We start from the raw sequence: 24,374 nt of genomic DNA on the forward strand, positions 1-24,374 counted from the left end.
TTGGGGATGTAGAGGGCTTGTCCTCTTGTCCAAAATGCGGTCAGGGTCAGTCTTGATAAAAACAGCATTCTCTGCCCAGTCACGGGCATTACTCACTTGTGGCAAGCTGGGGGATGTTTCCATTACCTTCACACCTCATAAGAGCTTAAATATGGTGCAAGGTATTATATTCCAAAGCGACCTACTTTTGCAGTCTGACGACAAGCTGCACGCCAACTTAGACTGACGATGAGTTCATTTTGTCCTGCACGTCCATCAGGGTCCGGTGCCTTGCTCGAGGTCAGGGTGACGGTCTACCACTGTGATGTCAAGCAATATATCCCTCTCCCGATGCGGTGCTGTAAGTGCTGGCAGTTCGGCCATATGTCTTCCCGCTGTATTTCCACCATCACTTTTCGAGATTGTGGATGTCCATCACATCCCAATACTCCATGTGCCCCGCCCCCCATCTTTGTCAACTGAAGAGAGCATCATTCTCGTTGCTCACCAGATTGCAGGATTTTACAGCGCGAAAGGAAAATCATGGAATACAAGACGCTGGACCAACTGACCTACACTGAGGCTAAGAGGAAATTTGAGTGCCTACATCCTGTGGCTATGACCATCTCTTATGCCGCCGCTACAAGAACAGTTGTAGCCCCATAAGTTCCGTGAGTTCCAGTTGGCTCTCAGAGCCAGAAGACTACACCTGCCCCCCTGATGGTGGGGGGGGGGGGGGGGGGAAGGGGGCACTTCCCTCCCTGTTGCTCCCACACCACCTACTTCGGGAGCACTGTCCTCCCAACCATCTAGGACACCAGTCCCCACTTCTCAGCCAGAGAAATGAAAGTCTTCTTCGGCACCTCTAGCTAGGAAGGGGTCCCTTGGGTCACTCCATTCCTAGGTTTCTGCTAGCAGGAAAAATGACTCTGGCCAGTGGCTGAAGTGCCCAAAAGTAGCTGGTTGTAGGGCTTCACAATCATCCTCAGCCCTGGAGACTGAATCAGTCAAGCCCTCCCAGCCAGAGAAACCCAAAGAGCAGTGAGAGAGATCCAAAAAGAAGACTCCCCTAGATCAAGGGACTTGCGGTGGCACCCACACCACCGCTACCTACAAGCTTTGCTTTTGAGGATGAGGTGGAAATTCTGGCATCTGCTGAGGACCTAGATCTCGTCGGACCCTCAGACACCATGGATACAGACTGCTCAGGAAATAAATTGGTGGCAGAAGGTGACCCTAAGGCGTTAACTGCCTCATTGAATTTTCCATGCTTTCCCAGCCTTACAATCACGTTATCATCCAGTGGAAATGTGGACATTTTTTCCACAGCCTGGCTGAGCTACAGCAATTGTTGAGCTGTACACCTGCTTTCTGCATTGCCGTCCAGGAAACCTGGTTCCCGGCAATGCGGTCCCCTGCCCCCTATGGCTACAAGGGATATTACAGGAACCGTAGCGACTAAAATCGTATGTCAGGTGGAGTTTGCATTTATGTCCTAAACTCAGTCTGTAGTGAAACTGTGCCCCTTCAAACCCCTCTTCAAGCTGTGGCTGTCAGAATAAGGATGATGCAGTAAATAACTGTCTGTAATGTATATCTTCCTCCAGATGGTGCAGTACCCCTGAACGTATTAGCTGCACTGATTGATCAACTCCCTAAACCTTTCCTACTTTTGGGAGATTTTAACCCCCATAACCCCTTGTGGGGTGGCACCGTGCTTACTGGGCGAGGTAGAGATGTCAAAACTTTACCGTCTCTGTTCGACCTCTGCCTCTTAAATACTGGGGCTGCCACACATTTCAGTGTGGCTCATGGTAGTTGCTCGGCCATTGATCTATCAATTTGCAGCCTAGGACTTCTCCCACCTATCCATCGGAGAGCACATGATAGTGTAGTAGTGACCACTTCCCCATCTTCGTGTCACTGCCTCGGCGTCAGGGCCATGGACGCCTGCTGAGGTGGGCTTCAAACAAGCGGATTGGGGAACGTTCACCTCTGTTGTCACTGTTGAATCTCCCCCACATGGTAATATAGACGTGATGGTTGAGCAGGTGACTGCAACTATCATTTCTGCTGCAGAAAAACGATCCCTCAATCTTTTAGCTACCTGTGGCGAAAGGCAGTCCCTTGGTGGTTGCAGGATGTCACTGAAGCAATTGAGGAGCGTTGGCAAGCTCTACAGCAGCATAAGTGACACCCTTCTGTGGAGCTCCTCGTAGCATTTAAAAGGCTCCATGCCCGGCGTTTGCCATCTTATCAAATGATGGAAGCAGGAGTGTTGGGAGAGATACATCCCGACCATTGGGTGCTGTACATCACCTTCCCAAGTCTGGGCAAAGATCAGACGTGTTTTCGGCTACAAGACCCCGACAGGTGTTCCCGGTGTTAACATAAATTGTGTGTTATCTGCCAACGAAAATGTGATTGCTGAGCACTTTGCTCAAGACTCTGCGTCGGAGAACTACCCTCCAGCTTTTTGCACTTTCAAACGGCATCTGGAAGGGAAAATCCTCTCTTTCACTACACGCCACAGGGAATCTTATAACGCCCTATTTGCAGTGTGTGAGCTCCTCAGTGCCGTAACACATTGCCCCGACACAGCTGCAGGTCCAGATCAGATCCACAGTAAGATGACTAAACATCTCTCATCTGACTACAAGTGACACCTCCTTGCCATCTTCAACCAGATCTGGTGCAATGGATCTTCCATCGCAATGGTGGGAAGACACCATCATTCCGGTGCTCAAACGTGGTAAAAACCCACTTGATGTGAATAGCTATCAGCGTCACCAACGTTCTTTGTAAGCTGTTGGGACGTATGGTGTGTCGGTGGTTGGGTTGGGTCCTGGAGTCGCATGGCCTACTGGCTCCATGTCTGAGCGACTTCCGCCAGGGTCGCCCTACCACTGATAATCTCATGTTCTTCGTGTCTGCCATCCGAATAACCATTTCCAGACACCAGCACCTTGTTGCCATTTTTTTGAGTTACAAAAAGCGTATTACCTGTTCTGGTGATGTCATATCCTTGCCACATGATATGAGTGGGGTCTCCGAGGTCCGCAATGATTTTTATCCAAAATTTCCTGTCGCTTCATACTTTCCGTGTCCAAGTTGTTGCCTCCCATAGTTCCATCCATATCCAGGAGAATGGGGTCCCACAGGTCTCTGTATTGAGTGTAACTCTATTTTCAGTGGCCATTAATGGTCTAGCAGCAGCTGTAGGGCCGTCCGTCCCACCTTCTCTGTATGCAGTTGTCTTCTGCATTTCGTATTGCTTCACCAGTACTGGCATTGCTGAGTGAAACCTACAGGAAGGCATCCACAAGGTACAGTCGTGTTCTCTAGCCCACGGTTTCCAGTTTTTGGGAGCATAGTCCTGTGTTATGCACTTCTATGAGTATCGTACCATTCATCTGGAACCAGAACTTCATCTTACTGATGATCCACTCACTGTAGTGGAGGCATATTGGTTCTCAGGATTGGTTTTTGACTCCTGATTGTCTTGGCTTCCTCCCCTTAGTCAGCTTAAGCGGAAGTGCTTGCAGCACCTCAATGCCCTCCGCTGCCTGAGCAAAACCAACTGGAGTGCAAATCGCTATATACTGCTGCAGCTCTACAGAGTCCTTGTTTAATCCCGCCTTGACTACGGGAGTGTGGTTTATGATTCAGTGCCACCCTCAGCGTTGCGTTTACTCGACCCATTGCACCACAGTGTCATTTGTCTAGCAACAGGAGCTTTTAGAACAAGTCCGGTGACCAGTGTCCTGGTGGAAGCCAGAGTCCCTCCATTGAAGGTTAGGCATGCACAACTGCTGGCCAGTTATGTTGCACATGTTTGTAGTTCTCCTGCGTATCTGAATTACTGTCTCCTTATCCCACCTGTGGCAGCCCGTCTTCTGCATCGGTGACACAGGACTGGGCTAATGATTGTGGTTTGTGTGCGATCCCTTCTGTCTCAATTGGAGTCCTTGCCTTTACCACCTATACTTTAGGTCGATTAATGTACACCTCCATGGTGTACACCTAGGCCGTGGCTTCGCCTTGACCTTCCACATGGCCCTAAGGACTCAGTTAACCCTGCGGCTCTCAACTGCCATTTCCTCTTTATTCTTCACATGTACTGAGGCCATGGAAATGTTTACATCGATGACTCGATGGCTGATGATCAGGTCGGCTTCGCGTTTGTCCATGGAGGACTCCAGTTTCATCGTTTCTTCTCTTTTCTGACTCTCTGAGCAGCTTACAAGCTATCGACCAATGCTATCCTCGTCATCCTTTGGTAGAGAACATCCAGGAGTCCATCTATGCCCCCAGGACATGTCGGAATCCCAGGCAATGAACTTGCTGACAGGCTGGCCAAACGGGCTATGCGGAAACTGCTCCTGGAGATGGGCATCTCTGAGACTTACGTGCATTCTGTCTTGCTCCTCAAGGTTTTTTGGCTTTGGGAGGCAGAGTGGCATAACATTATGCACAACAAACTGCGTGTCCTTACGTAGACAGAAAATGTGTGGAAGACTTCCCTGCAGGCTTCTCGCAATGAATCAGTTGTCCTTTGTCGACTCTGCATTGGCCGTATGTGGCTCACACATGGCTACCTCCTCCGTTGTGGGGACCCACCTCAGTGTCGCTGTGGCTCCCAAGTGACAGTCGTCCACCCCTTGCGGGACTACCCACTTTTAGCCACTTTTCGCTGGACTTTTAACTTTCCCAGAATCCTGTCTTCGGTGTTGGGCGACAGTACCTCAACAGCAGCTTTAGTTTTACGTTTTATTCGTGAGGGTGGGTTTTATCATTTGATTGGAGTTTTAGTGCATGTCCTTTGTCCCTCTGTCTCCTCCACCCTAGGACTTTTAGGGTGGAGGTTTTAATATGTTGCAGAGTGGCTGGCTTCTCCTTTTTGATTCTCATGGTCAGCCACCCATGGTAATCTGCTTTCTTGTTTTTAATCTCTTCTCCCTGTTCCTTGCATCTCTCTGTGGTTTTCTTGTCCAGTTTTGTCCATTGTAGTGTTTGTTGTCCTTCTGTCTTTCTTCTGGTTCTTCCTTTCTCCTGTTATTGTGCCATACGTCTTCTTTGTTTTCTTCTTTCCCTTGGGTGATTGTTCTACTGGGAACAAGAGACCGATGACCTTGCAGTTTGGTCTCTTCCCCCCTTTTAAACCAACCAATTGTATTATATCTGTGAGAAGTGTAATGGTGCTCCGTATCCTGTGTATGCGGAACAATGTCATTCTAATGACAAAAATACAAAATAGTGTGTACACTCATTTGATGTGTTCTTTGATATTACTAATAAATTTTCTATTTAAGATGTAGTTTTTTCCATTCTCACTGTCCTCATATGAGGACATCCCCCTTAAACTAATAAATGTTGTACACGAGATATTTTCATTCTCACTGTCATCAAATAAAGACGTGTCTCTATTGGTCTACAGAAATTTTTTTGACATTAATTGTAGTTAATTCTGCACAATATAGATCACATGGCACTGAAAACTATATTAATTTTTTTTTTTTTTTGAATTGTGGCTTGATAGTTCATGCCTGATTGGTTTAGAATAAAGTAATGCTAAATTTATAATTCTGGCATTTCCTTGAAGTAGGTGTGCTAGATTGCTTGGAAACAAATGGATACTGGCTGTTCCTGACTTGCATTGATTGTTGTGAAAATGACAGCCAATGTGGTCATTCTGCAGCAAATAAGATAGATAAAATATGTAACGTGGACGAACTTAATGTGGATGAGTGTATCAAATAGTACTAGGTAAGGTAGAAAAAAGAAAATATCGAGAAAAAATTCATGAACTTGAAAAATTTGTCCAGTAATCTTCAGTTGCATTAGGAGGGTTTTCAATTGTAACTGATTTAGAGGTTAATTCCTGTCACAATGGTGGATTAGTATCATTCTTCCGAACCTTAATCGACGAAAGGAACCAACTTCCATTGATAGCTACAGACCAATGACTCGTGCTTCTGTGCCCTATAAATTACTTCTAAACCAATCAGGCATGAATTATCAAGCCACAGTTGTTTAGTTGGGGCCTCATATGGCGTACCACCAGTGTAGTTTTCGGGAGGGGTTGTCCACAATCGACTGCCTGGCAAGGTCGTATCTTGACTACACTTTGTTGCTGAGTCTTTTGCGGTACTTTACAGGCATTTATCTAGAACTTGTTTTTTCACCGATCATTTAAGGTTATTTGGAACATGCCTAAGCTTCCCGTAGTTGCAAGAGAATGGCATACCACAGGACTCTGCCCTCATTGTCATCCTTTACCTTATAGTTATCAACAGTCTTGTGGACCTCGTGGGACCAACAGCTACTCCTGTTTTCTATGCAGATGACTTTTGTATTTGCTACAGCTCTCAACCCATGAACATTGCGAAGTGTCAAATCCGAAGAGCCATACAAAAGGCCTTGTCTTTGGCCCCTACTAAAACATGGCTTACATATTTTTATTGTTGCAGAATGATGCTTTGGATCCATAAATTTTACAAGGAACCTGTTTTTGTGAAGTAGTTGTGCAATCTCACTTTCTAGGCATACTCTTTGATGACAAACTGATGTGGCTGCCCCCACATCCAGCAGCTCAAACTTAATTGCATAGGGAAACTGAATGCTCTCCTATTTCTGTCATATCTGTTGGGTTGCAGAACACTGTGCACTATTAAACTTCCATAAGGTCCTAATTTTATCACAATTGTGTTGTATTATGGATGCTAGGTGTATAGTTCAGTGGCACCATCAACGTTTTGATTGCTAGACCCAGTTCACCATTGTGGGTTAAGGCATGCTACCAGGGCCTTTTGAGCAAGTCTAATAGGTGGTCTGCTGTAAGAGTCTAGGATCCTGCCCTTGCAGTTTCAGTACCACAACTACCGTTCTTTAACTATGTATCGTATTGTATTGTATTGTATTGTATTTATTGGTCCAGTAAAACGTACATGTACAGTACAGCACATAAGATATTGGCCAGGTCAAAGTATATCTTACAATTAAAACACTTTAGAAACTAGAAAATTATGTTCACAAAATTTTACAGCACTTCATATACTGGGCAAGTCAATGTGTAAGCTATAATTAAACCACATTAGAAACTTGAAGTTTACAACTGAATATATGTATAAGCCAATATTAACGATTACAGTATTTGCATGATCATCACTTAGACTCTCGAGGATTTTGGAGGAACTCTTCCACGCTGTAAAAGCAATGTGTCAACAGATATTCTTTTAATGCTGATTTAAAATTTTTTACATCAGTCTTTACTTTAATTTCTCTTGTCAATTTGTTGTAGATAATTTTTCCATCGTGTAATGTTCCTTTTTGACACAAACTGGTTTTGTACAGAGTACATGAAAGTCAGTTTTCTGTCTTGTATTATGATGATGAACATTTTCATTTTTGGAAAGGATACTAGGATTTGTTATTCTATATTTCTTTATAAACATTTCACTTTCAAATAGGAAAGTACATGGAAGGGGAAGAATCCCCAGCCTTTTAAATAATGGTCTACATGGTTTGTTCCTTCTTATTCCAGCTATGATTCTCGATATTCTTTTTTGCACCCTGAAGAGTTTTAGGCAGGATGGCGAGTTACCCTAGAAAGTGATCCCATATTTTAGGACAGAATGTATATTAGAATAGTAAACTGTCATTAGACAGTCCTCATGACAGCAGTTTTCTACCACTCTCATTAAGTAACACATGGTACTTCGCTTCTTTAGTATGTTGTCAATGTGAGTTTCCCATCTAAGATTATCCTGTAGCCAGACCCCCAGAAATTTTGTATTAGACACACTTGCAATATCTGTGTCTGACATCGGAATTCTTATATCCTTTTCAGTGTTTCTCTTGACATTATGAAAATTTAATGCTACTGTTTTACTTTTATTTATTATTAGTTTGTTTTGGTTGAACCAGTTTACAACATTTGTTAATGTCTCAGACAGTCTTGTCTGTAGTATCTCTGCAGTCTTCCCACTGACTAATATGCTTGTGTCATCTGCAAACTGGATAGTGCTATGGTACTGGTTGGTTGATGTTAGGTCATTTATAGGTATCAAAAATAGGTTGGGGGGCCAGTACTGAGCCTTGCGGTACTCCATATTTTTTACTGCTTTATAATCAGAATAGTGTCTTGGTGATTTATTTTCTTTGTGAAAATGTATTTCTACTACTTGCTTGTGGTCAGTAAGATATGATCTAAGCCAGTTGTTAGGCATACCTCTGATACCAATTCTTTCAAGCTTCTGCAGCAATACGGTGTGGTCTATAATGTCGATAGCCTTAGACAGATCAAGGCATATGCCAGTTCCTTTTTGTCCACTATCAATTTTTTCAAGTACTTCACCCAGAAATTCATATATTGCTGTTTCTGTTGATCGGCCTTTCCGGAAGCCATATTGGGTTGTGGATAATATTTTGCACTTTTCTAGAAAATCTAGCAAACTCTAATGAAAAAATTTTTCTAGTATTTTCGAAAATGTAGATAGCAAGGCAATAGGTCGACAATTGGCTATGTCTTCTTTCTTACCCTTTTTGAACAGTGGTTTCAGTTTCACTGTCTTTAAGCAGGAAGGAAAGACTCCATTTGTTAATGAACTGTTGAAAATGCGGGTTAATGGTATTGCAGTGAGGTCACCCACATATTTAATGACATAATATGGAATCTCATCCATACCTGTTGAAAATTTTGTTTTTAACTCTAATTGATAGTATAATTTCCTTAGGGTTGGTTGGAGTAAGAAATAGGGAGTTGCAGTTTCTATTTTGATTTGATGGTGTTGTAGCAGGATTTTTATTTGAAGATTTTATGTCAGAGAGTAATTTTTCACTAATATTTACAAAGTATGTATTAAAAGCATTGCCTACTTCTTCTGGGTTTGTAATTTTTTTGCCATCTTGGATTACCTGGAGATTTACGTTTTGGGAGGTCTCATTTCCTACTTGTTGTCTGACTATCTTCCACATGACTTTCATTTTGTTCCTGGCCATTTTTATATGGTGATCATTTGAGGTTTTCTTAGCTTCTTTTATGACTTTGTGAAGCACTCCCTTATAATTCTTGAAATACACCAGAAATTCTTCTGTAACATTTTGTGTTTTTGTGATTTCATAAAGTCTCCTCTTTTCAGCACATTTGATATTTTAATGCCTTTTGTCAGCCGTGTAACATTTTTTTCCCTAGTTTTTAATGTCTGGTTTTTAACTGGAAAAGAAATATTGAAATAATGGGAGAATATTTCCATGAACATATCAAACTTTTTACATGTGTCCTCATGGTTGTGTATATCATTCCATGTTTCTTTTTTTTAGTAAGTGCCTGAAGTGTTCTAGGTTGTGCTTACTAAAATTTCTACCTTTTCTTGTCATTTGTTGTTCAGTATTTCCTGCACTCCCTACTGGGAATCCAATAGACTGTGCATAATGATCACTGAAACCTGTATTCATATTTCCAGATTTGTATAAATATTTATTTGTATTTATTAGTACCTGATCTATGGCACTACTTGATGATTTCGTGACTCTGGTGAGGAATTTGATAGTTGTATGTATATTGTAGGTTTTTAATAAGGCCTCAAGGTTTAATCTGTCTTTTGAGTCCTTGTTGAAATCTATATTAAAATCACCACATATGATGGTTGTTTTACTAACTATTTTTATACTGTTAAGTGCCTTCTCAAGATTTTCAATGAAAGTAGTTACGTTTTCATCTGGGCTTCTGTATATGCAAATAACAATTATATTTAAATTTGTCAGTTGTGTAGCAGAAATTTTGAAGTTTTGCTCTTCCCTTAGCTGGTTAGTGAACTTTAAATTATCATGTTTGATGTCCTCTCTAATGTATATGCATGTTCCTCCATGCATGGAGGTTTTCCTACAAAAAAAGATGAAATGGTAAAGCCCTCTATCCTTGTGTGATGTAACATATTTTCTGATAACCAGTGATCACTAACACATAACTGACACTTCTTTTAGTTCATCTGATAACAATATTTCTATCTCACTGACTTTATTTGATAAGGATTGTACATTTTGGTGCAGGAACATAAATTTCGACGATGACTTATTTACTAGGTTGTTTTGGTCTACCTTATGTTCGACAGCTGCACATGACATATCATTTTTAACACTTTTACAGTTGAAGTTTTCTTTCCAGAGCGATGTTTTAGAAGATGAAATCAACATTTCTCTGGAATCATTTGCCATAAAAAGGCGTTGTAGTTCTTTCCTTTTTCGTGTTGGGCGAGTTGACTTGTAGTGTGATGGCGTTTCTGCTGTAATTTTTGGAGTTGTAATTGGAGGAACTGCAACTAGGATAGATGGGGATCCTCTTCTTGCCACTTTAACACTTCCTGAAGTCATTGGAGTAATATGCTCTTCATTTGAAATTGGTGATTCCATTGCTGCTGCTGCTGCTGCTGCTGCTGCTACAATTGGAGGCTGCACTAAGCCTGGCTGATTTCAGTTTAATTGTTCCATGATTGCATCGCACAGTGCTACTCTCCCTTTCATGTTTCTATGCAATCCATGGGTAGTGAAATCATCTCTTTTTTGACTGTCTGCATTAATATATGTCACATTGCTGAAGAGCTTGCATATTTTCTCGAACTTTAGGTTAGTTTCTTAGATTTCTGCATTCACACACGATGTTTTGATGAGGTCATGGCTCATAGGGATGCTTATTACGAATACTTTCATGTCCATAACTTTTGCCAATGTTTCCCTTAAAGATCGCAAAGCGAATTTTACCTCGTTCTTGTAGACATCGTTTGCACCAGCTAAAATAATGCAAGAGTTAAAACTTCCATGGTTACTATGTGTGTCAATATGCTGAGTAACTTCTTGCAGTGGAGCACCTGGCTTCACAAACCCAATAACACTTTCATTTATTAGTTTTTCGTTCATGATCTTTGCCAGTCCTTTTCCATGACTATCAGAAAATTCATAAATAATGCCAGCATCTTGGTTTTTACGTTTTTCGGTTGTTGTTTGTTGTTTTCGGTTCCGAAACCATCGTTTGTATATTTGCTTCACTTTGTCTGTTCATTTTTTCTGATAGCACACTGAATCTGTTTTTGCACACGATATTAGAATCAGTCAATAACTTTCTTTGAGAATTTGACAATTTACTTTTCACTACCAGTATGTTTGAAGGTTTGCGATTTTGAGGAAAGTTTGATCTGTTGACATGCTTTTCCGCTACCATGCTAGAGTTGTTTGTTTGCACACGTTTTTGTTTACTTTCAGTTCCTTGCAACAGTTTTTCTTCAGATGGCTGTATTCCATGATTAACTACACTCGATTTTTGCACACTGTTTTTTTTTGTATTAAATTTACACTGCTTCTTTTGAGATTTATCTTCCTGGATAGAGTTTTCTTCAGTCACTGATTCGCATTTTCCTGTGGAGGCCGTGTCTTCTTGCTTCCCGTATTTTCCCCGATTGAAGTTCTTTTATATCCTGTTTTAGAGTACTGATTATGAATTGTAGACTTTTTATATGTCTTCACTGTCTGCTAATTCCCTAACCATCCCATATATCAGATTCTATTCCTTGGACTGAAGTTTCACCCCATGAAATTCAGTCTAGAACTGGACTCTAAATTGGAATGAAACTGGAAATCCTCTGTAGAGATGTTTCTCTCCCCACACCTGACTGTATCTCTGACTGCTTTACGCATCCCATCCTGGTACATTCCCAAGGTACATCTAGATGAATCCCGTGGTATTGAAACTTCCATTTCCTTCATTGTCAGTCAACCCATCTTTCTTGCTGTTTATTGTGAATACCAAGATTTGGAAATCATCTATACCAATAGCTCTCATAAGAGGAGGATGGTATATGCTTTCGTGTTCACTAATGACTAGGAACTACATTTTCTGACAGAGGTGTGTAGTGTCTCCCCAGTAGATTAGATTAGATTAATACTTGTTCCATAGATCATGAATACGACACTTCGTAATGATGTGGAACGTGTCAGGTTAATGAAAGATGTCTGTACAAGATATTACATTACACAAAATATTGCATGACACTAATGCTTAAGTTAGTTTTTTTCCCTCCCTTAATTTATATCTAAAAATGCAGCCAATGAGTAGAGGGAGTTGTCATCTAGAAATTCTTTTAATTTATTTTTAAATGTTGGTTGACTATCTGTCAGGCTTCTGATGCTGTTTGGTAGGTGACCAAAGACTTTTGTGGCAGCATAATTTACCCCCTTCTGTGCCAGAGTCGGATTTAACCCTGCATAGTGAAGATCATCCTTTCTCCTGGTGTTATAGCTATGCACACTGCTATTACTTTTGAACTGGGCTGGATTATTAACAACAAATTTCATAAGTGAATATATATACTGTGAGGTTACTGTGAGGATCCCTAGATCCTTAAATAGATGTCTGCAAGATGACCGTGGGTGGGCTCCAGCAATTATTCTGATTACACGTTTTTGAGCTATGAATACTTTTCTACTCAACGATGAATTACCCCAGAATATGATACCATACGAAAGCAGTGAATGAAAGTAGGCATAGTAAGCTAATTTACTGAGATTCTTTTCACCAAAATTTGCAATAACCCTAATAGCATACGTAGCCGAACTCAGACGTTTCAGCAGACCATCAATGTGTTGCTCCCAGTTTAACGTCTCGTCAATGGACACACCTAAAAATTCTACCTTAGCTACAGACTTCTGTTCAAAGTCTATATTTATTACTGGAGTTGTGCTATTTATTGTACAGAACTGTATATACTGTGTTTTACCAAAATTTAAAGAGAGTCTGTTTGCTGAGAACCACTTAATAATTTTGTGAAAAACATCATTTACAATTACATCACTTAGTTCTTTTTTTGGATGTTATTACTATACTTGTATCATCAGCAAAAAGATCTAACTTTGCATCTTCATCAATATGGAATGGTAAGTCATTAATGTATATCAAGAACAGTAAAGGACCTAAGACCGAACCCTGTGGGACCCCGTGCTTGATAGCCCCCCAGTTTGAGAAATCGGCTGTTGCATTAACATTACATGAACCACTTATTTCAACTTTCTGCATCCTTCCAGTTAAGTATGAATTAAACCATTTGTGCACTGCCCCCCTCAAACCATAATGATTCAGCTTATCTAAAAGAATTCCATGATTTACACAGTCAAAGGCCTTTGAGAGATCACAAAAAATACCAATGGGTGATGTCCGGTTATTCAGAGCATTTAATATTTGATCAGTGAAAGCGTATATAGCATTTTCTGTTGAAAAGCCTTTCTGAAAACCAAACTGACATTTTGTTAGTACTTTATTTTTACATATATGGGAGGCTACTCTTGAATACATTACTTTCTCAAAAAATTGTGATAGAGCTGTCAGAAGAGAGATTGAGCGATAGTTGTTGACATCCGATGTATCCCCCTTTTTATGCAATGGTTTTACAATGGCATATTTCAGTCTATCGGGGAAAACACCCTGATCCAAAGAGGTATTACATACGTGGCTGCGAATCCTACTTATCTGTGGGGAACAAGCTTTAAGTATCTTGCTGGAAATGCCATCAATTCCGTAAGAGCTTTTACTTTTCAGTGAGTTTATTATTTTACTGATTTCAGAGGGAGAGGTTCGTGGAAATACAGTTGTTTCAAACTGCAAAGGTATGGCCTCTTCTATTAGAAGCCTTGCCTCTTCTAGTGAAGATCTAGATCCTACTTTCTCCACAATATTTAAAAAATGATTATTGAAAATATTTCCAATTTCAGATTGTTTGTTAATACACTTGTCATTCAGTTTTATGGCACTAAAGTCTTCCTGTGCTCTTGGTTGCCCTGTTTCCCTTTCAATAATATTCCAAATTGCTTTAATTTTATTATCAGAGTTACTGATCTCAGACATGATACACATGCTTCTGGACTTTTTAATAACTTTTCTTAGTACCGCATAATAGTTTTTATAATATTGAACAATTTCGGGGTCAGTACTCCCTCTTTCTGTTAGATACAGTTCTCTTTTACGGTTGCAAGATATTCTTATTCCTTTAGTTAGCCAAGGCTTTTTATATGTTTTCTTGGAATTATGTTTCACTGTTTTCTTGGGAAAACAATTTTCAAATACCCTTAAAAATGTATCGTGAAATAAGTTATATTTCAAGTTTGCATCGGGTTCCACATACACTTCATCCCAGCCTAGCTCCTTTAGTCTTTCCCTAAAGTTAGCAGTATTTATATTGTTAATTGAACACACTGCTTTGAAATTCTGATTTGATATACTGCATGGAGCTATGCCATGTACTGTAACTAGCTGTGCACCATGATCTGAAAGACCATTCTCAACAGGATAAGCATTTATGTCCTTAAACTTATCTTGGTCTATAAAAAAAGTTATCTATCAATGTCCTGCTATTCTTTGTTATCTGAGTAGGAAAATCAATGACGGAGCTCAAATTGAAAGAACTGAGTAATACTACAAGGTCATTCTTCCTATCACACTCTTTCAGGGAATCAACATTGAAATCCCTACAAATGATAATTTGCTTCCCCCTGTCTGACAGATAGCACAACAAAGCATCCAAGTTTTCTAGAAATAGCTGGAAATTCCCTGAGGGGGACCTATACACTGTTACAATTATGAAAGTGCCATCGTTTAGTTTTAGTTCAGTGGCACATGCTTCCATATGTTGCTCTACACAAAATTTTTTAGTTTCTAAATGTTTTGCGCTATGGAAGCTTTTGACATATATGGCAACTCCTCCTCTCATCATATTATCTCTACTTACATGTGCAGCTAATTTGTACCCATTGATGCTAACCTTTTGCATATCAGTGACAATGTGATGCTCAGACAGGCATAGTACATCTATTACATTCTCAGTTTCTATATCTTCTAAACAAAGCAGAAGCTCATCAATTTTATTCTTCAATCCCCCAATATTTTGATGAAATATACTAACATTTTTCATTTTACTTTTGTGAGTATCTTGAACTTTTTTAACATCTTTAGTACTTGCCTGGCCGAGTTTCCCACTGGACACTGATCTTACACTGAAAAAGAGTTATCACCATGAGATGTAGTTCCTCCCCCCTTTAAATTTCCTGCTATCAGCCCAGCCAGTTTACCCTTCCCCTTCTTGTTGAGGTGTAGGCCATGTCTAGTGTAGTCCCACCTACAGAGTGAATCAACAGGAACCACACCAATGTGTGACCCCGCATCAGATCCAAGTAGCCGTTCCAACTCCAAATTAACTCTCCTGACAGAAGAGCTCAAATGAGGCTGGTCGTGGCGCTCCAGAACCGACACAAACCCAATACTGGTATGACTCGATGCCGATGCAATATTTGCTAGGTCACACTCTATGCTGTACCCCGGATCTCTGTCAATACTGTTGCCTGCCCCGCCCACAATAACCACGGTATCTTCCTTAGTAAAGCCTCTACATAGTGAACCTAAATCCTCTGTAACCTGCCCCAGTCCAGCATTAGGTTTGCAAAAACTTGTGACCTGGTATTCTGACCCTAATTCATCCTGCAGAAGTTGGCCCACACCCCTAGCATGCGAACTACCTAGCAACAAGACTTTCTTTCTCTTTGCACACTTCCCTACCTTCTTATTCAATTTGCTGCTGAAAGCTTGTTGAGCCCTGTCTACATCTACTTCTGTGAGAGGCTCATCAGTTTCCGACTGAGGCAACAGGTCAAACCTATTTTGTACATTAATAACGAAGCTGTCAGAAGAATTTCTTGGCCTGTTCCTTATGCCTGTTGCCACTTCCCACCCCTGTTTACCCTTCTCCCCCCGTTAACCTGCACAGTTCTCGTCTAGCCTCATCCAACTCAGCCTGAAGGGCAGCAATTTTCCCCTCCTGTTCCCCAATCTTTCTATCTCTACTGCATAGCCTACAGAACCACTGATGAGTCTCGCTCATTTTCCCAATTCCCACGCCACTACAATCTCCCCAATGAAAAAAGTTACTACATCCATCACACCAGACCCGAGCTAACGATTCTACGGCATGTCAGGCACTTTACACTCATGGTACAAATCGATTTTAGTGACAGAAAGACAATTAAGTTACCGGAAAACAATGAAAATACGTGTACAAAAAATTAGGCCTACTCGTGACAATGTAAAAATGGTTCAGAAGTTTCTTATTGGAAATTACTTAAGAGATGACGATACTCTACAGATATAAAGGGGCAGCAAACGTATTTGGCACACTAAACTATCAGTAAATGCACTTAAAATAGCGGTATAAAGTTTAATCTGAAAGCTCAAAAATTCGGCCTGGCCGTGATATGTAAACAAAACAAACTTTGCTTGATTACTGTGAAAATACGCGAGTAAGACAAAAACTTTTAATGGTACACTTGAAGAGCACTATAATTAACGTAATAAATTAGTTTAAAGTGTTAGAAACAGTTTATTACTACTAAAATTACTTATCTTGTATGGGAGCTGTGACTCAAATGTCCGTATAGCAGGCGCAGGGCTACCAGTGAAACTGGAGGCTGATGCTGGAGCCCTCTATTTTATCAAGAAGAAAGACTGCAATTTATTCCTAATATGCAGTCAGTGAATGAGCAGTCTGCAGGCTGTTAGTCAATACAACCCTCACCGCCAGATAGTCTCTAGCATCCATGATTTTTTACATGATCTCAGCCAAACTTGAAGCTCAGTTTTCTGGGAATGAGATGGCTGATCAGCTAGCCAGGAAAGTGACCTCATGGCTGACTCTGGAAATAGGGATACCAAGCTCTCATCAAAGAGTGCATCTACGACATGTGATCTGTCACAGCTGGTATAGAAGAAGGTGTTATACCTAATTGTGTGTCATCAAGGAGACCACTGCTGTGTGACATTCCTCCTTCCATTAATCTTGAAGGGAATCCACAGTTTTAAGCTGGCACAGAGTTGAACACACTCATCTGACTTACAGTTGCATGCTGTGTAAACAGCCCCCACAACCCCCTACCTACCCACTCAATCTCTGACGATCCCACTGTAGTTATGGTGCCCTACTGATATTTGACTACATCCTAATGTAGAATATTTCTTCTTACTACTCTCCTACAAAAGCAAGGCCATAAGGATTCCTTATCCTTGATAGTGGCTGTTGATGAAAGAACAGGTGAACAGTCTTTGCTTTTCTGAGAGAGTAGATTTTATTCCCAGCTTCATAAGGTTTTAACCATATCAGATCAGGGGTGGGGTAACAGAGGGAGGAATGCCTCCCACTACGTGCTGATCCCTTGAAAGCCCTCATCTCTCTCTGACCTGCTTGGTAGTCCAGTCTTTTTTTCTTTTAGTCTTGTTTTATTATTTTCTGTGTCTTTCTGATCTTTTCTGTGGTTTTAGTCCCTCCCTTTTTACTCATACATCATATATCTGCATGGGGTAGGGGTGTTTTATGTCACTGTTTCATCGGTGCATTGTTGCAGATGAGCCCAGGTGTCCCATATTTGCTGCCCAGTTTACAAGCTGACCCTTTCCTACACTTATTTTAAATCTTGTGCATCTAGTCTGATCCCAAGCATTGTTATTGCCCAAAATAACTAAATTCTACCATGACTACACACTGTGGAAATATGACCAGATGGCTTTTACCAGTAGCTGGTGGTACTACCCTTTAAGAGATTTGTTTTTGAGCAAGGAAATGATGACATTGTGGTTATGCCTGTTGACGTGCAAAAAACAATAAGAAGACTTCTGAGAAGGATTGCAGCATACCTAAGGATGCTTTAACGAGAAGTGGGAATATTCAGCTCCAGATTCAGTCCCAAGGCCATAGTGTAGAACTTCATTGAAGATAGAGCCCTAGCCAGAATCTGAGGGTCATTCTAAAAATAAATTTTGTCATAGTTTTTTCACACAGAAACCTTACTTCCAAAAGCAAATACACCATGGCCTCATGAACTATACACCAAGTACTACTATTCGACATAAGTCACCACTGACATTGACACTTTTGTAATAATGTCTTTTGGAAGAAAACTATGGTAAAACTTGGTGCCCTGCAGTGCAAGAAATTGTTGCACAGCCTGGCACCTCATCATTGCTTTGGATTTTTCCAAGTCATTGAGTTGAGCATGTATTCTGGGATAAAGTGGCGCACCCATGTCTCATCACCTGTGATGATTCTGAATAGGAACTCGTTTCCCCTCTTGCATGTACCTCATCAAGTGATTAAGGTGGATTTCCATTCTTGCTCTCTGGTAACCTTGGGTTAGTTTTTTCAGCAACCGTCTTGCAGACACTTTTTGGTAGTTCAACATGTCATGGAGTGTGTGATGGACCTGAGCACAGCAGTGTTGTTTCATTCACAAATGTGAAGGGGTGCCCACTTTCACTTTCATCCTCCACATTCTGTCTTCCTTCTTCAAACATGCAACACCAGTGGCTGACTATTTAACAAGCATGACCACCTCACCATATGTGGTCTGTAGGCATTCGTGGATGATGGACAGTGGGACTATACAAATTATTGTTCAAAGTCTGCACTCTGATGGTTGACAAATCTCTCATATATGGGATCCTGTCTTCATGAAGTAATGGTAAGGAAATTCATATTTAGACAAAATGTCCACTTAGTCTTATGAATCATAGCTTGCTGAAAATATTGATAAAAGCAAGTTGACAAGACAGATGAAAAATGTCCGGTACTTTTTTAGTACAGCTCGCATGTTACATGCTGGACTCAGTCATTTTGATTATGTATGTGATCTGATGTCCTTAAGTAGTATGTGGGAAGGACATATAGAATCAGTTTTAGAAAAGGCAAGTGCATGATTTTACTATATTGAAAGAATTCTGAGAAGGTAGGAGAATGTGTACAAGACTCATTGGCTAAAGTGTGGAATAGGGGCAATGCTAAATCGGAGCACTTCTCCTTTGTAGTCGAAACATTGGCAATTCAACAATTCTGTATTGCTGTTGCAGTTATAATTCTAGGTAACATTGTGACCTGAGAAAAGAGATAATACATTTTAGCATCATAATCAGAATCATTCAGTATTTTCCTATTGGTTCTTGAAAGGTAGCCTAAAGTGGTACTGTTGTGGGGGTCGGATTTTTAAAAGAATGAAGATTATGATGACAGGCTGATTGTGGAGAACAGACCAACTACAGTTACTGAAATTTTATAGTAGTGATTCAGAAGTGACTACAAGTTATGTATGTCTCACATTACTTTGCAATTCTGGCTCTGTATCATATACCACAAAATAATTTTTATTGTTATAGGAAATATATTTTAAACTTTTGGTGTTACAAACACTATTTTTAACACATCGTATATTCCGTTGGGTTATTTGTACCAGGATCTGACAAAGTTGCATCAGCTGATTCTTATGAAACACATTGTCTGCTGCTGTCACTGGATATTTAAATCACCTGTTGATGTATCGTAATAAGTGCAGCCAACATTGATCTGCAAAACATATAAGTAATAGCATTACTCTTATTCTTGACTCTTGTATGCTCTGTTCTTTTATACTGCTCAGATGTTGTTTCTCATGAGGTTGGATTGAAAGAAGAGATTGAATGAATTCAGAGATGTGCTGGTATATTAGTATCCAGCCAGTTCAGTTGACATAGGGTCATTATGGAAATGCACAAGCATTTTAGATGGGAACCTATACAAGAATATTACCTCAGCATAAGCAATTTCTCAAACCATGACTCTGTAAGGAACTGTAGAGAGGTTTGAAATTTAACGTAGAAAATTATCTCAAAAGTTTGGTGACAAGTAATTTTATGCAGTTGCCTCTCCTGCTGCTTGTAAAATATTGTGTGTAAATACTACTTCTACCACTACGATGCAGACTTGATACTTCCATGTGACCACACTGTACAGGTGTGTGTTATTAACCTTGGTCAATTGTGTATCTTACTGGAAGACTACAAGAACAAGAAAAGGAGATAGGCCACATGTGGAGTCATAGAGCCATTCTTCCTGAACTCCAAGAGTGGTACAAGAAATTGGAGGATGGTTAACTGTATGTAGTATCTTCCACCTTTCACAACACTATAGCTTACTGAGTGCTTATGTAGGTTATGATATGGTGTGGAAGAGGAAAACATCTGTTGAGATCAAATGAATTAGCATGGTGGTTGAGACACAGGACAGTTAAAATCCAGTCACAACTTTTTGTTACATGCAGTGCCATGAAAGTTGCTTGTCAAAGTAATGTAGAGAGTAAATGTGTTGGTGTGCTGTTTATTTAAGTGTGTGCACATTTTTTTTTGGCATCCTCAGTATTATTTAAAATTAAATCAGAATTAGAAAGATGAAGTTTCACTACCATACAATCATTACAATACACCCAAAACACAACAGCATTTAATTCACCTCATTTTGTGTAGAGAAAAAGAAACAGTAGTCAATACAGTGCTGACTTCTTGCAGCACAAATACCCAGAGTGGTCATACAGGGCAGTTTTTGTATGAGATTTGTGTGTCAAATGACAGGACACTAACACATTTTTTTACAAATTGTCAAAAGATAGCCTTAATAGGCTTATAATTACTGTACTTACTAAGTATTTTTACATGCTCCCATTTGAAACAGTAGTGAGAAATACATTTTTGGGGCATTGCAATGATTGTATTGACAAAGATATTTTGAAATAGTTATAATCATGTTGAGGACTAGCATCTGTCTTCTTATGGTTAAAACATGTTGATTAAATTAAAGCACATTATATTCCTCAAAATTTTTGCACATTTTTTTGGTGTCTTCTGCATGTAGTATGTGCAGTTTTGTTTTATAGGCTAATTTTAGTTGTTTTTAATAACTTTTTTGGTAAGATAATGATGATAATATAAACTTGTTACCAAACATCACACAGTATTTGAACGAAACAATGATGTTTTTGACAGCATTGAAATGATCAGGAGCAGGATAATGTCCCGAAGCAGCCTAGCCAGCTTAATTCTTGGTGTTCTGCCCAAGGAATTGGCTGCAGATTTGCAGGTATACTTTCATTTTATTTCTTCTAAACATGTTGTTGAATATAGCAGTTTTAGTTATAACTTTTTTTCCAGAAACACAAGCATTTGCTTAATTAGTGCTCCTGTGTTTTGAAAACATAGGTTATTTCTTCATCCCCCCCCCCCCCCCCCTCCCGGCTCTTTTGTGAGTTTGTGTGGTGCAGATTGGACACTGGGCTATTACGGCCCTTTGTTCCATCCCAGGCTGCAGACACCCCCCCCCCCCCCACCCTCCCTTCCCCCCACTCCCACCCCTGCCCCCGCCCCCGTCCTGGCTCCTTCCCCTTTGCCCCTCCTCTCCCTCTCTCGGTGTCCTTGCTTATGTCAGACCAGCTAACCTCCCAGTTTCTGCTATCCTTTATGGTTTTGTCCCTTCTCCCCCCCCCCCCTCCCCTCCCCTCACCTCACACCTTTCCTTTTCACTGTTTTTGATCCCAAACTGTGGAAGGACACTTTACTTAGTGTCTTTGATGTGTGGCCTTACTGCCTCTTCCAACTTTTATTCGACATAATTATCATTTTAATGCTATATAGCCAGCACGTCAGCCATTCCACATTGTGGAATTGTTATGTACCCTTTTGTTGAGCCCCCTGACAACACAGGGGTCACTAATACCTGAGCTGCTACCTCCCCATATATGCCTAGGAGTGGTTACTTGTCATCTTTGGGCATCAGAACTCACAGCAATGATCGCCATGCCAGACAGTCCTTGACTCCTTGCTGTGGTCGGGTGGCATCCAAGGGGAAGGCCCCTTACTGGAATGGGTGATATTAGGGTGGATTCTTTGCTTATGAAATATATTAAGCTCCAAAGACTGGCAGTTCTTTTACAGCCTTATCATTAGTTGTGAATGGTTCCTTTAATGCTGCTTCTCATGACCCTGTGGCCTTCCCTTCCCTTCCCTTCCCTTCCCTTCCCTTCCCTTCCCTTCTCTTCCCTGGCTACCCCCTGGGAGGAGGGCCAGGCTCACCAGCTTGGAGCGAAACCCTTTCCTTGCTAAGTGGCCTGCAGCAGGACTGGTGGTGACACTTTCATCACACTGAGTGAGGTGGTGCAGCGGTTAGCACACTGGACTCGCATTTGGTAGGATGATGGTTCAAATTCGCATCAGGCCATCCTGATTTAGGTTTTCTGCGATATCCCTAAATAGCTTCAGGCAAATGCCGGGCTGGTTCCTTTGAAAGGGCGCAGTCAACTTCCCTCCCCGTCCTTCTCTAATCCGATGGACCAATGACCATGCTGTTCAGTCCCCTGCCCGAATCAACCAACCAACCAACCAACCAACCCTTTCACTGCCACCAAGCCATTATTTTTCATAGAAACTATCAAAGATAAATTTGGGCAAAGTGGATTCTCTGAATAAGATGTGGTTGGGGTCACTGTCGATTGGAACTTATTCTGCAGCCCAGTCTGTAGCCCTTCATGCCTGTGACCATCTTGGTGACATCCAGTTGTTCATTACTCCTCACCAGTCTTTGAATGTGGTTGAGGGTGTCATTTTTTGTAGGTACCTCATCATTCAAAATGGGCTACTCTGGAACAATGGGGCTGTCATTCTGTTTAGTGTGTTCAGAAAGACCATAAGGACAACCAAATTGATACTGGCACCTTTATTCTGGCATTTGAGGAGGATAGCCCCCTGGAGAATGTTAAGGTTATGGTTTACAAGTGTGACATGAAGAACAGCAGACTCTATGTGGTGAATGTGGTCACCCACTCAATGGTGGTAGCTCATTCTTCGTTCTTTCTGCTGCCCATGTGCATTAATTGTCACGACCATCACTCGTTTATCCTACACTGAGGTTCATCAGAAATATTACCATCTTTACCCTGTTTCGTATGACATCTAACTTTGCCTCTGTTACGTCCTTTCGTGCACCTCTCTCCTCCTCATCCCAGTCCTGATCCATGTTTCCTCTCCCTCTTCCTTGCAGTTTCAATGTCCTCCCCTTTCCCTTTAGGTACCGTTCCCCCCACTCGACCAGAGAAGTGTCCCCACCTTTGGTGTCTGCTGGTGATGGGATCCTCCATGGGGGGGGGGGGGGGGGGGGGGTCAGCCAGACCCCCTCCCCCCCCCCAGCTTCTGCCACACGTTGGCCATTGCCATGGGACCCACATTCCATGCATCCCAAGGTTGCCCGGTCTCTCTTATTTCCTGATCTCACTAAAGCCTGCTCTTCCTCCAGGCCCTGCCCTCTTTGACATATGAAAAGGAAGAAGAAGGTCATGAACAAGGCCACTTTGGTACCCCCATAGGTACAGACCCACCCTCACAACCTTTACCTCTAGCTCTACCTCTACATCCATAATCCGCAAGCCACTGTTTGATGTGTGGTGAAGGGTACCCTGTATCAGTACTAGTTGTTTTCTTTCCTGTTCCACTTGCAAAGAGAATAAGTGGAAAATGACTGTCTGTATGCCTCCATATGATACTTAATTTCTCGTATCTTATCTTTATGGTCCTTACATGGAGTGTGTGTCAGGAGTAGTGGAACCTGAGTCTGACCTCTTGCTTCTGGATGTCACACCTTCCATGTTGGTGATGGATGGTGACCCTGCAGTGTGTCTGGCTTCGGCCCGTATGCGTCCCATTTGGATCCTCATTCTGTCCTTATTCAATGGAATTGTAACAGTAACTACAATCCCTTCTGGCGTTGCAATCCCCTACTTCCTTTTACTCTGCAGCTTGTGTCGTTCTACAGGAATCTCATTTTACTTATGCTCTCTCCAGAACTGAGTTGGCCTGTTGAGGGCTGCTGGTGGTGTTTGCACAATGGTCATGTCTGGGTGTTCTTAGGATATGCATCCCCATCATACCATCCTAGTCCACTTGGGCTTTGTGATTGTGATTTGCAATCTGTATCCCACTTGACAGACCACCTATGCCCACTGCCCTAACAGTCCTCCTTCAGAAACTCCCCCCCCCCCCCCCCCCCCCCCGTCTTCATCCTGCATGAAAGTTTAATGCCCATCACCCCTTGTGGAGCTGACCTATTTCTTGGGCCTCTTCATAGACACTGTGCCCTGAGCTGTATCAGCACATCTTAGTTTTCCTCTTCCTTGCTATTATTATTATTTCTTTCCTTTCTTCTTCTTCTTCTTCTTCTTCTTCTTCTTATTATTATTATTATTTCTTTCCGTTCTGAGACATTATGTCTGGTTATTATTATTATCGTCATTATTATTATTACTGTTATGAGTAAGAACAAATGAGGTGCAAATACTTGGGAGTAAGTGAAAATATTAATGGATGATGCAAGTAGTTCAAAATTACAAGGTGATAGAATGCCTGGCGTGTACTAATCTTCCCTAAGTGAAATTCCTAGATCTGCTGCTAGAAACAGTGAAAGGACAGTCAGTAGGGCTAGCTTTCAGAGCTGCTAAATGTTCCTACCTTAGAGAGGAAAGATATATTG

At 41.2% G+C, this 24,374-nt stretch overlaps 1 protein-coding gene across 1 annotated transcript in view; it reads left to right on the forward strand.

The window, feature by feature from the left end:
- The window catches only part of LOC126278596 (lon protease homolog 2, peroxisomal-like), a 132,735-nt gene that overhangs the window by 41,468 nt on the left and 66,893 nt on the right, over window positions 1–24,374 (forward strand). The window contains exon 2 of the mRNA XM_049978816.1: window positions 20,846–20,939. Coding sequence (XP_049834773.1) covers window positions 20,846–20,939 — 94 coding nt within the window. The remainder of the gene's footprint in view (window positions 1–20,845; window positions 20,940–24,374) is intronic.

The sequence above is a fragment of the Schistocerca gregaria genome, chromosome 6 (genome assembly GCF_023897955.1).
Source record: "Schistocerca gregaria isolate iqSchGreg1 chromosome 6, iqSchGreg1.2, whole genome shotgun sequence".
Lineage (NCBI taxonomy): Eukaryota > Metazoa > Arthropoda > Insecta > Orthoptera > Acrididae > Schistocerca > Schistocerca gregaria.